Raw genomic sequence first — 15,438 nt, 5'->3', positions numbered from 1 at the left:
CGCTCTTATCATTATATCATCTCATTCCTGCATGCCAATTAGAATTTGCGTCCTCACCTTCAATGTTTCTGTTTACACAAACACTCAAAGCTGGTCATTCATTGTCAAATATCAATTTAATTTAATGTTTCTGTTGGGACAATGTTGGTGTTTACAGTTACACACACGCCCCTCAAACATCTGTAAATTCCATTAAAGCAATTGCAAAAACAGCCACCGAAATAAAGCTTATTTTATTTGATATTGCACATAATGCTGGCGCTGCACAGCTCTGTGAAAGAGAATATATAGGCTACTGTTACTAAACTAAAGACAACAGTTCATTATTACACATATTGGATTAGTTAAAGTTAGTCTATTAAACGTTAATTGTACAGTAGGCTACATTAGAATATTTAAAGTTAGTCTGCCATACAACCTTGTGTACACGTGTTCATATTTATACATTTAAACATACTATTTGTTCCATTAACTGATTTATCAAAGCATTTGAAGTTAATTAACTATTCAGGAGGAAATCAGGTGGGATACATGATGTCATAACTATGATGTCATATAGTTATGACATCATTACCTCGTCCTATTTCCAGCAAGTGCGTGCGTGCGTGCGTGCGTGCGTGCGTGCGTGCGTGCGTGCGTGCGTGCGTGCGTGCGTGCGTGCGTGCGTGCGTGCGTTATGTATCTCTACAACTCCTCCCTTAGTGACTACCCCCCCTCTTTAAAAAACCCTTATCTTTTTCCCCAAACTGTACACGTCTTTTTTTATGATGACTTGAATTTCAAGTCATGATTATGAATTGAGTACCCAGCCAGGACCTGAATGGAAACAAGACCGCAAGGACGTTATTCCATTTCTGTCTGACTGTACACTGTACTGATTACATTTCTGTCTGACTGTACCCTGTACTGATTACATTTCTGTCTGACTGTACACTGTACTGATTACATTTCTGTCTGACTGTACACTGTACTGATTACATTTCTGTCTGACTGTACACTGTACTGATTACATTTCTGTCTGACTGTACACTGTACTGATTACATTTATGTTTGACTGTACCCTGTACTGATTACATTTCTGCCTAATTCAGTCAATCAATCAATCAAGTCTTCTACCCCCTTCTGCCCTATCGAACTCCAAAGCGATGCCCCGTCTCGTCTCGTCTCGTCCGTCCATCGTGTCCGTCCTCAGTGTCCGTCTCGTCTCGTCCGTCCTCAGTGTTCGTGTCCCTCGTTGGTCTCGTAGCCCAGGGTGTCTCCGAGGTGCTGGTGGGCGAAGAAGGCGCGCGCCATCTCGTTGATGTGGTTGTACGCACCGATGGAGCGGAAGTACTCCACGTAGTTCCAGAAGTCTGAGGTGGAGTACGGCCAGTAGGGAACGCCAGGGGCCTGGTCATATGGAACTATAGGAAAAAACATGGAGGCCAGGGGCCTGGTCATATGGAACTATAGGAAACAACATGAAGGGGCCTGGTCATATGGAACTATAGGAAACAACATGAAGGGGCCTGGTCATATGGAACTATAGGAAACAACATGGAGGGGCCTGGTCATATGGAACTATAGGAAACAACATGGAGGGGCCTGGTCATATGGAACTATAGAGAGAACAACATCAAGGGGCCTGGTCATATGGAACTATAGGAAACAACATGGAGGGGCCTGGTCATATGGAACTATAGGAAACAACATGGAGGGGCCTGGTCATATGGAACTATAGAGAGAACAACATGAAGGGGCCTGGTCATATGGAACTATAGGAAACAATATGGAGGGGCCTGGTCATATGGAACTATAGGAAACAATATGGAGGGGCCTGGTCATATGGAACTATAGGAAACAACATGGAGGGGCCTGGTCATATGGAACTATAGGAAACAACATGGAGGGGCCTGGTCATATGGAACTATAGGAAACAACATGGAGGGGCCTGGTCATATGGAACTATAGGAAACAACATGGAGGGGCCTGGTCATATGGAACTATAGAGAGAACAACATGAAGGGGCCTGGTCATATGGAACTATAGAGAGAACAACATGAAGGGGCCTGGTCATATGGAACTATAGAGAGAACAACATGAAGGGGCCTGGTCATATGGAACTATAGGAAACAACATGAAGGGGCCTGGTCATATGGAACTATAGGAAACAACATGAAGGGGCCTGGTCATATGGAACTATAGAGAGAACAACATGAAGGGGCCTGGTCATATGGAACTATAGGAAACAACATGGAGGGGCCTGGTCATATGGAACTATAGGAAACAACATGGAGGGGCCTGGTCATATGGAACTATAGGAAAAAACATGGAGGCCAGGGGCCTGGTCATATGGAACTATAGGAAACAACATGGAGGGGCCTGGTCATATGGAACTATAGGAAACAACATGAAGGGGCCTGGTCATATGGAACTATAGGAAACAACATGGAGGGGCCTGGTCATATGGAACTATAGGAAACAACATGGAGGGGCCTGGTCATATGGAACTATAGGAAACAACATGGAGGGGCCTGGTCATATGGAACTATAGGAAACAACATGGAGGGGCCTGGTCATATGGAACTATAGGAAACAACATGGAGGGGCCTGGTCATATGGAACTATAGGAAACAACATGAAGGGGCCTGGTCATATGGAACTATAGGAAACAACATGGAGGGGCCTGGTCATATGGAACAATAGAGAGAACAACATGGAGGGGCCTGGTCATATGGAACTATACAATAATATATAAACAGTATAGAGTTGGTAGGGGCAGAGCCATATAGAGTAAGACGGAGTTACGACATTGAGGGGTCAGAAAACTAAGCGTTTGAGCGCTGTCCATGCAGCCTGGAAGGAGAGGGACAAGCTGTCCATGCAGCCTGGATGGAGAGGGACAAGCTGTTCTTACAGCCTGGATGGAGAGAGACAAGCTGTTCTTACAGCCTGGATGGAGAGAGACAAGCTGTCCATACAGCCTGGATGGAGAGAGACAAGCTGTTCTTACAGCCTGGATGGAGAGGGACAAGCTGTTCTTACAGCCTGGATGGAGAGGGACAAGCTGTCCATACAGCCTGGAAGGAGAGAGACAAGCTGTTCTTACAGCCTGGATGGAGAGGGACAAGCTGTTCTTACAGCCTGGATGGAGAGGGACAAGCTGTTCTTACAGCCTGGATGGAGAGAGACAAGCTGTTCTTACAGCCTGGATGGAGAGGGACAAGCTGTTCTTACAGCCTGGATGGAGAGGGACAAGCTGTCCATACAGCCTGGATGGAGAGGGACAAGCTGTCCATGCAGCCTGGATGGAGAGAGACAAGCTGTCCATACAGCCTGGATGGAGAGGGACAAGCTGTCCATACAGCCTGGATGGAGAGGGACAAGCTGTTCTTACAGCCTGGATGGAGAGGGACAAGCTGTTCTTACAGCCTGGATGGAGAGGGACAAGCTGTTCTTACAGCCTGGATGGAGAGGGACAAGCTGGAGTTGGAAATACATGGTGGAGGGCGGCAGAAATATCAGCAATTTTAGGCAATGTGTGCAACATGACAACTGTTTTAAAGTATTGTACAGTGACAACTAAAGTCTCTTTAATGTTTATGCTGTACTATTACTAAAAAAAACGGGGGGAAAAAACTAAAATAAAGGGATTTAAGATCATTAAAGCTGGGCTGTTGCCCTGAGTCCAGTGCATTCTGCCAACTTCCGGTCCAGGACATTGTCACTGTGACATCGTAACTGTGTCTTACTCTATTCTCCATATGCAGACCGCGGCCATCTTACCATATAAGGTAATGGCAAGGTGCTACCTAGGTGCAACTTCCATAGTCAGCCCATTCATCCAAACAGAACAGTCCTATAGAGCGTCGCAGTCCCGCCTCCTACCCTGGACCAGGAAATGAAACCCAATGCATTATTCTCATAGACATTTCTTTAAGTATTTATTTAAAGACGGTTACGCCGCGGACAAAGCCAACTCGAGTCGTGACAACTCATGACAACACAAACAATATTTTGGACCAAACAAATAATTACAAAGAAGAAAAACAACAAAAAAAGTGTTGTAACCTGCCGTTTTTTTCTTCTTTCTAATTATTTGTTTGGTCCAAAATATTGTTTGTGTTGTCATGAGTTGTCACGACTCGAGTTGGCTTTGTCCGCGGCGTAACCGTCTTTAAATAAATACTTTAAGAAATGTCTATGAGAATAATGCATTGGGTTTCATTTCCTGGTCCAGGGTAGGAGGCGGGACTGCGACGCTCTATATCTGATTGTATTAAACAACGTCAAACTCACCAACATTGTAGCTGTACGGAAAGCTTGAATATTATTATTATTCTCTTTCTATCCTCAAAGTGTTTGTTTCATAAAAACCCACCGTAGACATGTTGTTATGAGCTACTTTGTGTCCTTGCAGGTGATTCTTTTTCTAAGTGCTAGAGTTTGGAAGTGCTCGTTAGATATCACTCAACTGCCCTGCATGCGTACCAGCTGTTTTGAATTAGCACATAATGCAGGAGGCAGCAGGACGTTGCTTTACTGAAAACGAGTGCTTCCAAACTCTGATGGAAACATGGCCGCCGTCTGCTGATGGTCTATGGCTCTGGGGATGGCAGGGAGCATGTGGGACCCACAGAGAACCAATAGGATGGCAGGGAGCATGTTGGACCCACAGAGAACCAATAGGATGGCAGGGAGCATGTTGGACCTACAGAGAACCAATAGGATGGCAGGGAGCATGTGGGACCCACAGAGAACCAATAGGATGGCAGGGAGCATGTGGGACCCACAGAGAACCAATAGGATGGCAGGGAGCATGTGGGACCCACAGAGAACCAATAGGATGGCAGGGAGCATGTGGGACCCACAGAGAACCAATAGGATGGCAGGGAGCATGTGGGACCCACAGAGAACCAATAGGATGGCAGGGAGCATGTGGGACCCACAGAGAACCAATAGGATGGCAGGGAGCATGTTGGACCCACAGAGAACCAATAGGATGGCAGGGAGCATGTTGGACCCACAGAGAACCAATAGGATGGCAGGGAGCATGTGGGACCCACAGAGAACGAATAGGATGGCAGGGAGCATGTGGGACCCACAGAGAACCAATAGGATGGCAGGGAGCATGTTGGACCCACAGAGAACCAATAGGATGGCAGGGAGCATGTGGGACCCACAGAGAACCAATAGGATGGCAGGGAGCATGTGGGACCCACAGAGAACCAATAGGATGGCAGGGAGCATGTTGGACCCACAGAGAACCAATAGGATGGCAGGGAGCATGTGGGACCCACAGAGAACCAATAGGATGGCAAGGAGCATGTGGGACCCACAGAGAACCAATAGGATGGCAGGGAGCATGTGGGACCCACAGAGAACCAATAGGATGGCAGGGAGCATGTGGGACCCACAGAGAACCAATAGGATGGCAGGGAGCATGTTGGACCCACAGAGAACCAATAGGATGGCAGGGAGCATGTTGGACCCACAGAGAACCAATAGGATGGCAGGGAGCATGTGGGACCCACAGAGAACCAATAGGATGGCAGGGAGCATGTGGGACCCACAGAGAACCAATAGGATGGCAGGGAGCATGTGGGACCCACAGAGAACCAATAGGATGGCAAGGAGCATGTGGGACCCACAGAGAACCAATAGGATGGCAGGGAGCATGTGGGACCCACAGACAACCAATAGGATGGCAGGGAGCATGTGGGACCCACAGAGAACCAATAGGATGGCAGGGAGCATGTGGGACCCACAGAGAACCAATAGGATGGCAGGGAGCATGTGGGACCCACAGAGAACCAATAGGATGGCAGGGAGCATGTGGGACCCACAGAGAACCAATAGGCTAGCGAATTAAACAATCGGAGGAGAAGGCCTTGCCGTTGAAATAATGTGTTTCAAAGCCTTGCCATGCTTTGCCTAATATAGGTTAATGTTGCAAAGTATAACATAATATGTGTAAAAGTGGGAAATGTTTATATTAATATATACCTCCTTCTGGGACGATGACTCTGGCCTCTGTGTGGAGAGAGAGAGAGAAAGAGAGAGAGAGAGAGAGAGAGAGAGAGAGAGAGAGAGAGAGAGAGACATTCCTGGTCATTCCACAACGTTCCACGCACAAAGACAGGATTCATGATCATGAGAAATGAAAACTGAGCTTCTCTCACACACACACACACACACACACACACACACACACACACACACACACACACACACACACACACACACACACACACACACACACACACACACACACACACACACACACACACACACACACACACACACACACACACACGCACACACACAGAGTGCTCTTTGTGCAACAGCATGCGGTACAAAACAGAGCACTTCCTGTAATAACAGGATGCAGCACTATTTATTTACCATTTATGGAAATAAATATTTATGTAAAGCATTTTGTGTCTTTTAATTTGAGCACTTTTAAAATGACATATCCATGTGTGCAATATAAAATAGCCTTATTTCAGCTTCAAGGTTTGTATTACTGGTCAGACTGGAAGCTTTCATTTACTGTCCATGTAGTATATCTCTATATCTCTATCTCTATATATCTATATCTCTATACATCTATATCTCTATATATCTATATCTCTATATCTCTATACATCTATATCTCTATATAGCTATATATCTATATCTCTATATCTCTATATCTCTATATCTCTATCTCTATATATCTATATCTCTATACATCTATATCTCTATATCTCTATATATCTATATCTCTATACATCTATATCTCTATATAGCTATATATCTATATCTCTATATCTCTATATATCTATACTGGTCAGACTGGAAGCTTTCATTTACTGTCCATGTAGTATATATCTATATCTCTATCTCTATATATCTATATATCTATATATCTCTATCTCTATATATCTATATCTCTATATATCTATATATCTATATCTCTATCTCTATATATCTCTATATATCTATATATCTATATATCTATATCTATATATCTATATCTCTATATATCTATATCTCTATCTCTATATATCTATATATCTATATCTCTATATATCTATATCTCTATCTCTATATATCTATATATCTCTATCTCTATATATCTATATATCTATATCTCTATATATCTCTATCTCTATATCTCTATATCTCTATATATCTATATATGTATATATCTATATCTCTATATATCTATATCTCTATATCTCTATATATCTATATCTCTATATCTCTATATATCTATATATCTCTATCTCTATATATCTATATCTCTATATATCTATATCTCTATATCTCTATATATCTATATCTCTATATCTCTATATATCTATATATCTATATCTCTATATATCTATATATCTATATCTCTATATATCTATATCTCTATCTCTATATATCTATATATCTATATATCTATATCTCTATATCTCTATATATCTATATATCTATATCTCTATATCTCTATATATCTATATCTCTATATATCTATATCTCTATATATCTATATATCTATACTGGTCAGACTTGAAGCTTTCATTGTATTATATATCTCTGCTGAAAATGATACATTTTTCAGAAAATTAAGAAAACCTTATATTTTCAAAACAAGGGTTAGGGTTAGGGTTAACCCTGAGAGGGTGAGAGGTGGTGGAGTTAGCTGCTTTATAGCAGACAGTTTGAGAGGGGGAGAGGTGGTGCATGGAGTTAGCTGCTTTATAGCAGACAGTTTGAGAGGGGGAGAGGTGGTGCATGGAGTTAGCTGCTTTATAGCAGACCGTTTGAGAGGGGGAGAGGTGGTGGAGTTAGCTGCTTTATAGCAGACAGTTTGAGAGGGGGAGAGGTGGTGCATGGAGTTAGCTGCTTTATAGCAGACAGTTTGAGAGGGGGAGAGGTGGTGCATGGAGTTAGCTGCTTTATAGCAGACAGTTTGAGAGGGGGAGAGGTGGTGCATGGAGTTAGCTGCTTTATAGCAGACAGTTTGAGAGGGGGAGAGGTGGTGGAGATAGCTGCTTTATAGCAGACAGTTTGAGAGGGGGAGAGGTGGTGCATGGAGTTAGCTGCTTTATAGCAGACAGTTTGAGAGGGGGAGAGGTGGTGCATGGAGTTAGCTGCTTTATAGCAGACAGTTTGAGAGGGGGAGAGGTGGTGGAGTTAGCTGCTTTATAGCAGACAGTTTGAGAGGGGGAGAGGTGGTGGAGTTGGTTGCTTTATAGCAGACCGTTTGAGAGGGGGAGAGGTGGTGGAGTTAGCTGCTTTAGCAGACAGTTTGAGAGGGGGAGAGGTGGTGGAGTTAGCTGCTTTATAGCAGACCGTTTGAGAGGTGGTGGAGTTAGCTACTTTATAGCAGACAGTTTGAGAGGGAGAGAGGTGGTGGAGTTAGCTGCTTTATAGCAGACAGTTTGAGAGGGGGAGAGGTGGTGGAGTTAGCTGCTTTATAGCAGACAGTTTGAGAGGTGGTGGAGTTAGCCGCTTTATAGCAGACAGTTTGAGAGGGAGAGAGGTGGTGGAGTTAGCTGCTTTATAGCAGACAGTTTGAGAGGGGGAGAAGTGGTGGAGTTAGCTGCTTTATAGCAGACAGTTTGAGAGGGGGAGAGGTGGTGGAGTTAGCTGCTTTATAGCAGACAGTTTGAGAGGGGGAGAGGTGGTGGAGTTAGCTGCTTTATAGCGGACAGTTTGAGAGGGGGAGAGGTGGTGCATGGAGTTAGCTGCTTTATAGCAGACAGTTTGAGAGGGGGAGAGGTGGTGCATGGAGTTAGCTGCTTTATAGCAGACAGTTTGAGAGGGGGAGAGGTGGTGGAGTTAGCTGCTTTATAGCAGACAGTTTGAGAGGGGGAGAGGGGAGTTAGCTGCTTTATAGCAGACAGTTTGAGAGGGGGAGAGGTGGTGGAGTTGGTTGCTTTATAGCAGACCGTTTGAGAGGGGGAGAGGTGGTGGAGTTAGCTGCTTTAGCAGACAGTTTGAGAGGGGGAGAGGTGGTGGAGTTAGCTGCTTTATAGCAGACCGTTTGAGAGGTGGTGGAGTTAGCTACTTTATAGCAGACAGTTTGAGAGGGAGAGAGGTGGTGGAGTTAGCTGCTTTATAGCAGACAGTTTGAGAGGGGGAGAGGTGGTGGAGTTAGCTGCTTTATAGCAGACAGTTTGAGAGGTGGTGGAGTTAGCCGCTTTATAGCAGACAGTTTGAGAGGGAGAGAGGTGGTGGAGTTAGCTGCTTTATAGCAGACAGTTTGAGAGGGGGAGAAGTGGTGGAGTTAGCTGCTTTATAGCAGACAGTTTGAGAGGGGGAGAGGTGGTGGAGTTAGCTGCTTTATAGCAGACAGTTTGAGAGGGGGAGAGGTGGTGGAGTTAGCTGCTTTATAGCGGACAGTTTGAGAGGGGGAGAGGTGGTGGAGTTAGCTGCTTTATAGCGGACAGTTTGAGAGGGGGAGAGGTGGTGGAGTTAGCTGCTTTATAGCGGACAGTTTGAGAGGGGGAGAGGTGGTGGAGTTAGTTATGTGTGAGGTGTTCAACAGCACTGATTTATGAAACAAAAATCAAAAACCTCAAAAATGGAGTTAGGAGGTTTCCTCCTGACAGTTTGATTAACAATATGGACTCACCGCCGAGGCGACAGACGACAACACAGAGGACGACACCGAGCAGAACGCACCACTTCATCTCCTTCTCCTAGAGAAGGAACACAATCTGTTTAAAGGACCACTTCACCACTTCATCTCCTTCTCCTAAAAGGAACACAATCTGTTTAACCCATTCTGGTGTTTTAAAGCATAATACTTTAGCTATCGAAAAATATATAAAATATACTTTTTGAAAAATCGTGAAAATGTGCCTCAAATCTTTGAATATATATATTATTACAGAGTGAACATTTTAACTCAAATCTTTGCTTCTGGGAGGAATATGTTGGAATATGGTGTCCCTGGAACAACATATTTTCAGATGGGGGGGGGGGGGGGGGGGGGGCAGCGGAGGCACATTACATTATAATTTTTGGGGTTCTTGACATGAAATATTGAGCACCACTGATACAGAAACATGCGGTTGTCAGGATTTAGAAGACATTTTTAAAATGTCGACGTCAGGCCTAAATGGGTTAACACTAAGCAGAGCAGGCCACTTCATCTGGTTCTACCAGAACACAATGTGTTTAACACGGAGCAACTTCTGGTTCTACCAGAACACTTCATCTGGTTCTACCAGAACACAATCTGTTTAACACGGAGCAACTTCTGGTTCTACCAGAACACTTCATCTGGTTCTACCAGAACACAATGTGTTTAACACGGAGCAACTTCTGGTTCTACCAGAACACTTCATCTGGTTCTACCAGAACACAATGTGTTTAACACGGAGCAACTTCTGGTTCTCCTAGAATATAAAGAATAATATTTATGTCCTGGATTTATAAATAAAGTGCACGAGCAGCAGTAGCAAAGAGTCAAGTTCAACCATGAGCATACAGTAGCAAAGAGTCAAGTTCAACCATGCACGACAGCCCAGCCCAATATATACACTTTGCATTGTGTGCAATAGGGCAAAACTATTCTGTATTTAGTTCATTGTGGTCTTAATTCTGTGGACTAAACTAAAGTTTTATTTACCTGTTAAGTTCTATATGCTGGTATTTAAATATATTTCTTTACCTGCAGGATCTATGTTGGTATTTAAATATATTTAATTACGTGTTAAGTTCTAATATGTTGGTATTTAAATACATTTCTTTACCTGTTAAGTTCTATATGCTGGTATTTAAATACATTTCTTTACCTGTTAAGTTCTATATGCTGGTATTTAAATACATTTCTTTACCTGTTAAGTTCTATATGCTGGTATTTAAATACATTTCTTTACCTGTTAAGTTCTATATGCTGGTATTTAAATATATTTAATTACCTGTAGGATTTCCGACACTGCAGAGGAGATGCTGTTGGTCTGGAGGTCCAGAGAGGTCTGTGCATGTGTGGAGCTCAGGACGCACGCACGCACGCACGCACGCAGGCACGCACGCACGCACGCACGCACGCACGCACGCACGCACGCAGGCAGGCACGCACGCAGGCACGCACGCACGCACGCACGCACGCACGCAGGCACGCACGCACGCACGCACGCACGCACGCACGCACGCACGCAGGCAGGCAGGCACGCAGGCAGGCACGCAGGCAGGCAGGCAGGCAGGCACGCACGCAGGCACGCACGCAGGCAGGCACGCACGCACGCAGGCACGCACGCACGCAGGCACGCACGCAGGCAGGCAGGCAGGCAGGCAGGCAGGCAGGCAGGCAGGCAGGCAGGCACGCACGCACGCAGATGCACGCACACATTGCCACACACGCATGCAGTGCCGCTCCGCATGCAGACATTGCCACACACACATCTCATACACAATCATGTCCTTGTATGAGGCGGTGTGTGTGTGTGTGTGTGTGTGTGTGTGTTTAAGGCCATCTCCTTGCATTAGTTTAGTTGCAGAACTTTTCAGGATTTCAGAATCTAGCCGGCCCGGCCCGTCATTGCAGGTTGAATTCCTCTGTCATTGTGGAGACTCTAGGTTTAACTCTAACCTACAGAAGCTCACAGGTCCAGTTGTATTCTCCATAAGCAGACCGCGGCCATCTTACCATGTAAGTTAATGGCAAGGTGCTAACTATAGGCACAACTCCCAATGGCAGCCCATTCATCCAAACAGAAAAGTCCTCTCTGATTGTATTAAACAACGTCTAACTCACCAACATTGCAGCTGTACGGAAAGCTTGAATTATCCTCTTTCTATCCTCAAAGTGTTTGTTTCATAAAAACCCACCGTAGACATGTTGTTATGAGCTACTTTGTGTCCTTGCAGGTGATTCTTTTTCTAAGTGCTAGAGTTTGGAAGCGCTCGTTAGATATCACTCAACTGCCCTGCATGCGTACCAGCTGTTTTGAATTAGCACATAATGCAGGAGGCAGCAGGACGTTGCTTTACTGAAAACGAGTGCTTCCAAACTCTGATGGAAACATGGCCGCCGTCTGCTGATGGTCTATAGACTCTACTCACACTGATGAAGTGTTGGTGTAACTCTGACCCTTCCTTACAGGTCAGCGGTTTGGGGGCAGCGTTGGCCTAAGGGTTAGAGGAGCGCCCTCGTTCCCGAAAAGGTTGCCGGTTCGATTCCCCGGAACGGGCAGGAAAAAGTAATTGGTCATCACCCAACACCGTTGAAGTGCCCTTGAGCAGTATCAGACTGTGGTTGTACTGGTCAGTACAACAGTATCAGACTGGTTGTACTGGTCAGTACAACAGTATCAGACTGAGGTTGTACTGGTCAGTACAACAGTATCAGACTGAGGTTGTACTGGTCAGTACAACAGTATCAGACTGGTTGTACTGGTCAGTACAACAGTATCGGTCATTACAACAGTATCAGACTGGTTGTACTGGTCAGTACAACAGTACAGGGCGTTGCTGAAAATGAGCACTTGTGCTCAGCTGCTACCCTGGGTTCAGTTGTATAGACTCGGTCACATCTATTTCTAAAATGTTTCTTTTCAGCTGACAGGCGGGAGTTTCCCCGGTTGGACGTAGCACGTGGAAGGAACATGTTATTGTAACCATGCAGTTCCTTTCCCCTCCATCAGGGGGAGTTTCCCCGGTAGGACGTAGCACGTGGAAGGAACATGTTATTGTAACCATGCAGTTCCTTTCCCCTCCATTCCCCTCCATTAGGGGGAGTTTCCCCGGTAGGACGTAGCACGTGGAAGGAACATGTTATTGTAACCATGCAGTTCCTTTCCCCTCCATCAGGGGGAGTTTCCCCGGTAGGACATGTTTTCCCTTAATAATCCAGACCATATTTAAATAATGAAATAAAGTCAACGCAGTGAAAAAAGCTTTAATTTAAATATAGAATCCTGTGATTTCACCACTGAAAAGAAAAGTGCATCTGATTTAAATCCAGCCTTGTTTTATAGTAAATACAATTCAAAAAATTACAAGTATGTAAGTAAGTAACAAGTACCAGTAAGTAACGAGTACCAGTAAGTAACGAGTAGCCTACCAGTAAGTAACGAGTAGCCTACCAGTAAGTAACGAGTAGCCTACCAGTAAGTAACGAGTACCAGTAAGTAACGAGCAAGTAAGTATAATTAAGTAAGTAATACAGAGTCATATGTATAATAGGATATGTGCACATTTATAAAGGCACAATTAAAAATGTAAAGCTTTTCTGCCTTTATTGATAGGTTGAAAGCAGACTGACAGGAAATGGGGAGAGAGATGGAGAGGAAGAATCGCGGCAAAGGCCGTCGGGATCGGGAGTCGAACCCGCGACACGCCATCAGGCTGGCTCAGCAGCCTCTAGGGGCCCAGCTGTATCGCACACAAACACGCACGCACGCACGCACGCACGCACGCACGCACAGTAGAAAACGAAAAAATAAAAAAACTTAAAAAGAAAACGTAAAAAAAAAAAGTACGTAATTTATTCTAATTGTTGTTATTGCAATTTACGAGCTGCGTTCGCTTCCCGTGTTCCTGCGTCTTACTTGTCTAGTCTAGTCTAGTCTAGTCTAGTCTAGTCTAATCTAATCTAATCTAATCTAATCTAATCTGGATGGTGTTGGTCATCTAGTCTAGTCTCTACAGCCGGTCCGGATGGTGTTGGTCATCTAGTCTCTAGTCTAGTCTAGTCTAGTCTAGTCTAGTCTAGTCTCCACAGCCGGTCTGGATGGTGTTGGTCATCTAGTCTAGTCTCTACAGCCGGTCTGGATGGTGTTGGTCATCTAGTCTAGTCTCTACAGCCGGTCTGGATGGTGTTGGTCATCTAGTCTCTAGTCTAGTCTAGCCTAGTCTAGTCTAATCTAGTCTAGTCTAGTCTCTACAGCCGGTCTGGATGGTGTTGGTCATCCTGAACACGTCGATCCCTTCCCTGACCAGGATCTCCTTGGCGTGCTGGACGGTGGCGTAGGGCAGGAAGCGGGAGCGGCCCAGGATCCAGGCGAAGTCCACGTGGAACAGATGGAGGACGTCGGTACAGGAGTAGACCACCGCTACGCTGCTGTAGTCTGTGGACAGTACCCAGTACGGGCTGTAGGGGGTGACTGAGAGACACCAAGAGACACAGAGAGAGACACAGAGAGAGAGAGAGAGAGAGAGAGAGCAGAGAACTGGTCAATTGGTCATGAGTCACAGACCTGATGAGGTCGTACTGGGTTTCTCTCTCTCATGACAATGACCTCATATGACCTGATGATGACATCACCACTGTGTCATGTGTCTTAAGGGTGCCCATCCTTGGGTCTAGCCTGGTTCCTGAGGGGCTTAATCTAGCGCCCCTCAAAGCTGTAAATAGGAGGGGCTTAATCTAGCGCCCCTCAAAGCTGTATATAGGAGGGGCTTAATCTAGCGCCCCTCAAAGCTGTATATAGGAGGGGCTTAATCTAGCGCCCCTCAAAACTGTATATAGGAGGGGCTTAATCTAGCGCCCCTCAAAGCTGTATATAGGAGGGGCTTAATCTAGCGCCCCTCAAAACTGTATATAGGAGGGGCTTAATCTAGCGCCCCTCAAAGCTGTATATAGGAGGGGCTTAATCTAGCGCCCCTCTCAAAAATGACTCACAGTAGGAGAGACTGACTGTATGTATGGTTACAGTAGTAACCATGGTTATAATGACTCACAGTAGGAGATGCATGGTTACAGTAGTAACCATGGTTATAATGACTCACAGTAGGAGATGCATGGTTACAGTAGTAACCATGGTTATAATGACTCACAGTAGGAGATGCATGGTTACAGTAGTAACCATGGTTATAATGACTCACAGTAGGAGATGCATGGTTACAGTAGTAACCATGGTTATAATGACTCACAGTAGGCGATGCATGGTTACAGTAGTAACCATAGTTATAATGACTCACAGTAGGAGATGCATGGTTACAGTAGTAACCATGGTTATAATGACTCCCAGTAGGTTACAGTAGTAACCATGGTTATAATGACTCACAGTAGGAGGTTACAGTAGTAACCATGGTTATAATGACTCACAGTAGGAGGTTACAGTAGTAACCATGGTTATAATGACTCACAGTAGGAGGTTACAGTAGTAACCATGGTTATAATGACTCACAGTAGGAGGTTACAGTAGTAACCATGGTTATAATGACTCACAGTAGGAGGTTACAGTAGTAACCATGGTTATAATGACTCCCAGTAGGAGGTTACAGTAGTAACCATGGTTATAATGACTCACAGTAGGAGGTTACAGTAGTAACCATGGTTTATAATGACTCACAGTAGGAGAAACTGACTCCGATCCTGGGCCTGATCTCTGGGGGTCAGCGATGGTGGCTGAGCCTTCGACCACCCTCCACTTGTCCTTACTGGGAGAGAGACATAGACACACACAGAGAAAGAGAGAGAGAGAGAGAGAGAGAGAGAGAGAGAGAGAGAGAGAGACGAGAGAGAGA

The 15,438-nt window shown here is 45.0% G+C and overlaps 2 protein-coding genes across 2 annotated transcripts in view; both read right to left on the bottom strand.

Moving 5' to 3' along the window:
* Positions 1-1,215: 1,215 nt before the first annotated feature.
* otos (otospiralin) lies at positions 1,216-6,022 on the bottom strand (the record flags this gene model as incomplete). The annotated part of the gene is made up of 2 exons (XM_079531278.1): positions 1,216-1,403; positions 5,986-6,022. Coding segments are annotated over 2 exons (225 nt in total), but the record flags the coding sequence as incomplete, so codon positions are not given.
* A 7,820-nt stretch (positions 6,023-13,842) lies between these two features.
* Positions 13,843-15,438, bottom strand: part of LOC306918379 (apolipoprotein D-like) — a gene marked incomplete at both ends in the record, with an annotated part of 6,582 nt that continues 4,986 nt past the window's right edge. The window contains 3 exon segments of the mRNA XM_079531277.1: positions 13,843-14,072; positions 15,264-15,288; positions 15,291-15,351. Coding sequence (XP_079387403.1) covers positions 13,843-14,072; positions 15,264-15,288; positions 15,291-15,351 — 316 coding nt within the window.

The sequence above is a fragment of the Electrona antarctica genome, assembly GCF_951216825.1.
Source record: "Electrona antarctica genome assembly, contig: scaffold_474, whole genome shotgun sequence".
Taxonomy (NCBI): Eukaryota; Metazoa; Chordata; class Actinopteri; order Myctophiformes; family Myctophidae; genus Electrona; species Electrona antarctica.
The sequence above is the reverse complement of the archived record's forward strand: the minus strand, read 5'-3'. Positions and strand labels throughout refer to the sequence as shown.